At 38.5% G+C, this 7,897-nt stretch overlaps 1 protein-coding gene across 1 annotated transcript in view; it reads left to right on the top strand.

Annotated features, from left to right (window-relative positions):
* The first annotated feature begins 114 nt into the window (after nt 1–114).
* Nucleotides 115–7,897, top strand: part of LOC104397696 (chromosome unknown open reading frame, human C15orf41) — a 123,481-nt gene continuing 115,698 nt past the window's right edge. The window contains exon 1 of the mRNA XM_010007703.1: nt 115–215. Within this exon, the coding sequence (XP_010006005.1) occupies nt 115–215 (101 nt within the window). The remainder of the gene's footprint in view (nt 216–7,897) is intronic.

The raw sequence follows: 7,897 nt of genomic DNA, 5'->3' as shown, positions 1-7,897 counted from the left end.
GTCGCTGGCCTCCTGCCTCTCGCGGCCCTGCACGGCCACGGGGCTGGAAGCCAGAGCTGCGCAACCCGCTCTCTTCGCCCCTCCGGCCGCCGCGCAGGCCTGACGGTGCGGAGCATGAAGCTGACCAAAGCCCAGTACGATGAAATAGCCCAGTTCCTGGGGCACGTGCAGCCCACCCGGCAGAGCCTGAGGAAGCTGAAGGAGAAGTTCCCCAGGTAAGTGCTTCCTGCCCTCCGGGGCCGCTGCCCGGCGCGGGGCCGGTGGCTCGGGAGCCGGACAGCGGCCTGCGACCTCGCTGCGGGCGGGCGAGGGGCTGCAGAGGGGCCGGTTCGCCAGCTCCTGCTGGGACCCCCCCAGTTCCACGTCCCACACGGTACAAAGTCACTTGCACACACGCATGGCCATCGACGACAGGCAACAGGCCGCTGCAGGTACTGCTAGGAGCAGGGTACCTCTCGCTCTCTGTGACCTAAGAAGTTGGCACAAAATAAAGAGCGCTTCCTCCCCTTTCCCCCTTCGGCTGCCACACGTACAAATAAATGCCCTTGCATCACTTACGAGGCTTTTTAACGCCAAGTACATCTTAAATGAATGATGCCTTAAGGCTCAGACCAGCATTCTATAGCTGTGAACAAGGGTGGAATCCAGCCTATACCACTGCCCCTCTGGCTTAAGGAAGAGGGGCTTTCTTAACTCCTAGTGTTGCTCTCCAGTTGAAGACTGGAAAAAGGACCATCTATTTATATGTGAGCATTCATCTGCTTCCTCACCTGAGTTGCATTTCCAGAGTTGCCAAAGACATTTGCAAATGACCATAGGCTGGCATTGAAAGGTGCACATGACAGCATGCTTCCATCCACTGCTCTTCATTGCCAAAAGTTGCTTATTGTCAACCACAACAGAGTTGTAAAGGACATGTTGAAAGCTTTTTATCATTTTTCAGATCACATTCTGTGGGGAAAGGAGTGGTACTGTGTCTAAAATGCAGCAGAAAACTGCAGTGTTTTAAGTTCTGTGCTTACTTTGAGAGAGAGAAATAGGTAACACATAATCATTCCCATGCTTCCTGAGTGAGCCTTGCTGGTCTTACCACAAGCGTGGCTGAGGAAACTGAAGCTGTATATAAACTTACAGTAAGTGGATGAAGAGCCAACATTCACTTAGTCTTTTAAATCGCCCTGTAAAATCTTTTCCTTTTCAGGAATGCGTGTAATGTAGTTAAAATCAAGCTGAGGGAATACCCCAGTTGTAAAGAAGTAGTGATGATAATGCAATGTAGTTTTTTCAGTTAGTGCATTGAGTTGCATTGTTAGGAACCCAGCTCACCTTGCACTTCTGCAACTTGGGAAACCACTTGCTGTGACAGCCTAAGTCAAAGGAGGTTAGACTTGACTTTATTCATCATGTCAGTGCCAATGAAATCGGAGTGTTTGCATGTGTGTATGTGTGCATACACATGCACTTCTGTTCTTTTTTAGTCTCCTTATAAAGCTGTCTTGAGAAAAGGTTAGAATTTGGGTTGTTTTGCCAGGTCAGTCACTGTGCGTAGGAACTTCCAAGACAGATCCACAGACATGTGAGTGTCTGTAATAGTAAAGATAAGTTTGTCAGAAAGCTACCAGGCCTTCCTGCTGGTACACTTTGCTTCCCTTGATGGTGGAAAAGATCCATTGACTCCTCAGTTTCAGAACTTGATGACTCCTGAAAAACTATACGCTAACAACAATGTAGAGTTATATCAGGAAAAAATGGCGTTTTTTCTAAAGACACTGCTCGGGTGTGGCAAATGCTGAAAAGCAGGGTGTAGCCCTAGGAGTTACTTCTTATTATTTGTTGCCTGAACGTGCTGTTACGTTGATCTCTGTATTATGATATGAGAGTGGCCTCTTTTGATTCTTCTTTAGGCCTCTCCTGAATTTTGTTTGTCCATCCTGGGAGAAGACTAAAATCTTGTATTTGAATGATGAATAAATTGATACCTTTTTTCAAAAATGTCTGTCTTAAGTATATTTTGAGGAGTTCTGTGTTTCTTCTTTCTGTGAGTGGCTCAACAGGTGATTTTTCTGTGTTGTCTTTTTGTTTATTTCTCGTAGCAGGGCAGATGCAGAAGACGCTTAGAGAAAAAATTTGAAGTATCATAGTATGGCTAATTATTTTGAGATGCAGTTTTTAAAAATGTATTCCAAAGCCCCTGCGTACCATAGCAGGAAGAGTTATGTTTTAAAATAGATACATGTTACAACATGGAAACCAAGCAGTCTAACTTTTGTCTTGTAAAAAAGGTCAGCTGCAAACATTGGTAAGCTTGAGTGCCAAGTTAGGTGCTAAAGGGGAGGCTTGTTCAGTGATGTGTTTTATAAGTGTGGAGTAAGTTTCTTATAGTCTAGAACCTGTGTCATTCTCTTCTACGATGAGAAGGATCTGATTTGACTTCTTGGCTGATTTTTTTCATTATGAAAACCAAAACTAAACAAACAAACGCTCCACCCACCCCAACTTTCTAAATCAATCTTTTTAAGAAAATATTCCAGAATCTGTCATGGGACTTGCAATGGGATGAAAGGGTCCATAACTGATTAGTCATTTTATGGTAGCGGTTGCTGATTCAAAGTAGAAAGTACTAATATCCAAGAGCTGCCATTCCCCTTGCACATTCAGGCTTTCACTGGAAAGTAACAGTATTCCACTGGTAAAGAAATACATAAATTGACCATTGTAAAGTATTTCTGGTTCCTGTTGTCTCATAGATCTTGCAAGTCTTTGGATTTCTGCATTAATCCGCTCGGGTTTTTTTCTAATACAGTCTTATCTATTGGTTTCTCCCTTATCTTTTGTGTTTCTTGCAGATTCACAGGTTTTGCTCCTTATTTGTATAAAGTATCTTTCACACTGTGTTACTGGCCTGCTATTGTTCTGCAATTTCTCCCTAAGAGGAATTTCCATAAAACTTTTGCCACAGTTTAGTGTGTGTAGGTATGCTAACATCACCTGTGATAACTGAGTAGTTTGTTCTTTACCATTATTGAACTACTTAAGCAGGAGTGATAACTGATTCAAAGGGTATTTCCATGTCATTAATTATTGTGAAATAGTCAAAATTTGACTGCTTCTAATACTGTTTGTAAGTAAGAGACTGTTTGTAAGCATTGAGACTTTGTATAATTTGTTTACAGTCCTGCAGCATTACAGACAACAAAGATTTTGTCTGCTTTGCTTAAAATCCAGTCATTTTGCAAAATCAGAAACTTGGGAATCAAATTGCTGTTCTTTTTCTGTTAGTGCTGCACTTTGTAATCCATGCCTGGCATTTACCAATTATTTATTTGGGTTTTTTATTCATTCATTCTGTTTTGTTCTTCTAATGTGTTCATGTTCAACAGCAGGATTTTTGGATGACCTGAGGATTATAAAAATGTAATTTTGAGCACTAAGCATGATAAATCTCTGTCAGAATTGGATCACTGATACTTATCTCCTTTGAGCTTCTTAAAATATATACCAGTCGACTGATTTCTGGGTTGTGTTCATCTAATGTGTTCTACTTTGTGTTTTGCTTTGTTTCCCACCTGAATTTATCTACTCGCTAATAATTTGTACTTTTGTTTGTAACTTCTGTATTTGATGGGCTCCTGCTCTTCTGTGATATTCTTCTTTTCAATGGCACCTAATGTCTAAATTATATTACCCATTGTAGGGCTAGTTATAGGAAATGTAGGGCTTTGCAGGAAATGCTCTGAGAAAGTTAAAATCTCTTTACTTTCAGTGCTTGTTTCTTAAATAATAGGTAGAGCTACCTAGAAGTAGAATCTTCTCAATAAGAATCACCTTGGGGTTACCGGTTTATGGCGCAAAGATGTAGATTAGACCTTTAAACTTTTAACTGTACTCAAAGACTATTTCAACTTGTCCAGAAAGGTCCAGCTTCTAAGAGTTTGATTCATACCCAAGTTGATATTTTAGTACTTCAGTTTAGTTGTTTCCAGGAAAACAAAAGATGAAACAAAAACCTCAGTTCTTCTGTATATGGCAGAATACATAGTTTCTTTTCAGACATTTTTCCTGAAGCTTCCTACCCCTAGAATGTAATTGACCAACGTCTGGACTCTTCTCACATCTATACCTTGTAGATATTTTGTTGTTACTCTTTATGTCCAATTTTGCTTGAATATTACAGTTTCCTTGATTGAGTCTTCCTCTGGTCTATACCAAGCTTTCTAAGTGTGGAAGGACTGATGACCCAGTTCGTTATGGTAGTGTCTTGGTTTTTATTCTGCAAAGTTTTCCCTGGTTTGTTTCTGTTCAGAGTCCTTGAGTGTCTTATGTTACATTGGGATTCCAGAAACTTGGCTTGCAAGTTGGCTCAGTAGCCTTAGATCTTTTAAACATTCCAAAACCCATGCTTTTAAAGTGCTTACATTGAACTGTTGTGAAACATATTTCATTCCATCTAGGAGTGCTATATTCTTCCACAGCACAATTAGTACAGTCTGTATTGTTTCTCTTCCTTACTTAGTACCTACGTCTAGCTCAACTTTCCTTTCAGTACCTTCACTTTCGTTCCTATAAAAGAAGCATCTGAGCGCAAACTGTGTTTATAGAGAATTTCAGAGTATTAGAATTTATAGCAGTTGCTCTGTGCTGGTCTTCACTTTTCTTCCTTGCATCTATTTCCATTTCTGTGTTTTGGTACCTGCTGCTAATGGAGCCTGGAAACTAGTCAGGGTGGAAGGAGAATTCTCTGTCCTCCACTCCAGTGCTTCTTGGAGTTGCTGTTACCCGGGAAGGAGGAACAGTGAAGCTGAAGAGCAGAGAGGGCAGCTAGCTGTCTATGTGGATTTCAGAGCTATAGGCTCAGGACTCAAGCACAGGTATATTAGATGGGGAAATCTTTTTTATGAGCAGGCAACCTACTGTTGTGTAACACTTCAGCTACACTCTCTTCTGCCTGGAAAGGCTTATTACAGCAAAACTCAAAATTCTTGTAGCTTCTTCTGCCCTTCTGAATAGTTGGTTAATTATTTTGGAAAACAGAGGAACTAGGCTGTTTTTCTTAATTCTGGAAATATTAAACTAGAAAATAATATTTAGAAATTTGTCTTTGTACCTATAAGTGCCACAAACTTCTTTCTTCTACCAAAAAAAAAAAAAGTATAAAGGAACATTTTAAATTCCCTCTGCTTTTCTGTATTCTCACTACTTAACAATGAAATAAATTCATGCTCTGCCTACATAAATCACTTCATCAATTTCAGTAGACCATTTCATGAGAGAAAAGAAAGCTGATGTTAGTAGGAGATGCAGAGAATTGGAGGGAGAAGCTAAATGGCCATTGCTGTATTTCTATCCTGTCTATATCTAAGTGGCAAATACTTTGCACTAGTATACCATGTTAAATGATCTGGAGCATATAGCTAGAGCAGCTGTGAAACTATCAAAACAGTGGGCTATTTTAAGGTTTGTATTTTTTTTTTTCTTTTTTGTTAGGCTTCAGAGTAAACAAAATTTTTACACTACTGTTTGTTTTTGCATGTAGCAAAAGCCTAATATAGTTTAAAATTTGTTACATACTTGAAGCTGAATTTGACCTCACAGATAAATGGATTGATAATAAGAGATGAGAAAGAGGCCTTGGACCATTATTTGAAAAGAAAACTAACAACATAAAAGTTTTCAGAAATGACCTATAATAAAATGTAGCATATTCAAAATAATCTTACTATCTAATGTAATTATGTGAGCTCTGAACTGATAGTGTTCCTTTTGGAAAGATGTTCTTGCTGTTTGAACCCTTGGTGGGATATTTGCTGTAAGATATTACAGTTTTGATAGGCTAAACCAGAGGTGGTACAGGTTTTCTCTTTTCACTGTAAATACTATTGAACAGGCCTTAAAGAACTGGTTTGATTTGGTATGTGTTACCAAAAGACTGTTTGCTTATGCTACAACCCTGAATAGGAAGGATACTCATTCTCCCCTGTAATGCAAAGCATTGCATCACAGAAATTAACTAACTCAGCATATAACTCAGAAGAACTTTGTCTTCTCCATTTTTTATAAACATAAGATACTTATTTAAAACATAGCTATTGGTAGCAGTGGAAGCTTTCAGGGTAGAATGGGAAATACAGTTTTGCTCAGTTTTGGGACTCTCCAATACCAACAGGCAGAAAATTCTTACACTTGCACATGGAAATTCTAGGTCTTCAGGACATTAGTACCTTCCCGATTTGTTTGGAAAGTATTTTTTTTTAGTTCTTTTCATGCTGTTAACCGAGAAGTAGACATTTATAATATAACTTATATATATATATAATTAAAACAGTGATATAATTTAAATGTATAATTAATATAATTTAATATGAGGGTGGTGGATTACTGGAACAGATCGCCTAGAGAGGTGGTGGAGGCCCCATCTCTGGAGACATTCAAGGTCAGGCTTGATGACGCTCTGAGCAATCTGTTCTAGTGTAAGATGTTCCTGCTTATTGTAGGCAGGGTGGACTAGATGACTCTTAGTGGTCCCTTCCAACTCAAGACATTCTACGATTCTTTGATAAGCATGTGTCACATGAAAGTTAATTTTGAGGGAAGTCCATTGTAGTTTTCTGTTAAAATTTTTATAAGTGTAATCATCCTCTTCCTTACAAGCATTCCCAAAAATATTGTCTGTCCTAGCAAAATGCAAAGTTATTTTAAAGACCAGTCCTCAAATTTTGCTTGAAATATGCAATCAAAATTAAGGTTGTACTTTCTGAATTCTTGAGTATTGGTAAGTCTCCTCTCTCTTAACCTTTTAGTCTGCTAATAGGGGAAGTTCTACCATATGGAAGTATAGTTCATTTTATTAAAAAAAATCATCATACAGAACAGGACTTACTGCACTTGTGAAATTCATTTTGGCTAAGTAAAAGAAAAAAAACCTTTTTGCCCTTGAAGAATTTATACAAACCACTTAGAAGCCAATCCTATATCCTTTGAAAATTTGATGGTTAAGTACAATTATTGGAGGAGGCCTCTTAATGCAGAAGTGGAAATTAGTTCCCTATAATTTGAAAATGCATTCTGAGTTGTTATAGCTACATGTTAGGTGCTCTTGTTTAGTATAGAAGAGAAGGAGGAGAGAGAGAAAGAGGAAAGAAAAAGAAAAATAGAGAGAAAAGAAAAAAAGAAAAGGAGAAGAAAAAAGAAAATGAAAACAGGAAAAGAGAAAGAGAAGGAGGAAAGATAGAAAAGGAAAAAAAAATAAGAAGGGAAAGAAAGAGAGGAAGAAAGAGAAAGAAAAAAAGAAAATCCTTTTATACGTTGAGTGTAGGGACTTGTCTTGGTCACAGTGTATATTACTGTGTTGCTTCATGAAATTTAATTTGGTTGTACTTTTTGCCACTTCACAAATTCCATGGTGGTGATAATCACCAGTGGGATAGGTATATAAGTCTTGTAGCACTGTTTTTTCTAAGTGTTTCATTCTAAAACAAGCTCAGTGTCTTCAGACAGAGTAACAGATGTCTGTAGATCTAAGGACCAGATTATGGTGGCTGTTAAGGAAGGATGGAGTGGAAGTTTTAACACTGACCATATGTGCAATTTAATTGACTTGTGGATTTTAGGATACCGTTATATTCATGTTGATTGTATTTAAGGACAATGATGGTAAAAATTGTAGTTTTTTCATGTATTTCAGAAACAGTTCCATATTGTAACATCCTTTTGAAGCCTGCGAACAACTCTAGGCTAGAGTTCTATGAGCAGAGGAAATTTGCTACATCAGAGGGGAAAATACTTTATTCATGTGCTGTTTTTTGGACAGTCATATTCTGGGCTATATTACAATGGCACAATAAATTGCTGAATACGCTGTCTGCTGAATATGACCTCACCATGAAAAATTTGATGCATT

The sequence above is a fragment of the Chaetura pelagica genome, unplaced genomic scaffold (assembly GCF_000747805.2).
Source record: "Chaetura pelagica isolate M959 unplaced genomic scaffold, ChaPel_1.0 scaffold70, whole genome shotgun sequence".
Lineage (NCBI taxonomy): Eukaryota > Metazoa > Chordata > Aves > Apodiformes > Apodidae > Chaetura > Chaetura pelagica.
Note: the sequence above shows the minus strand (reverse complement) of the source record. Positions and strands in the feature narration are given on the sequence as shown.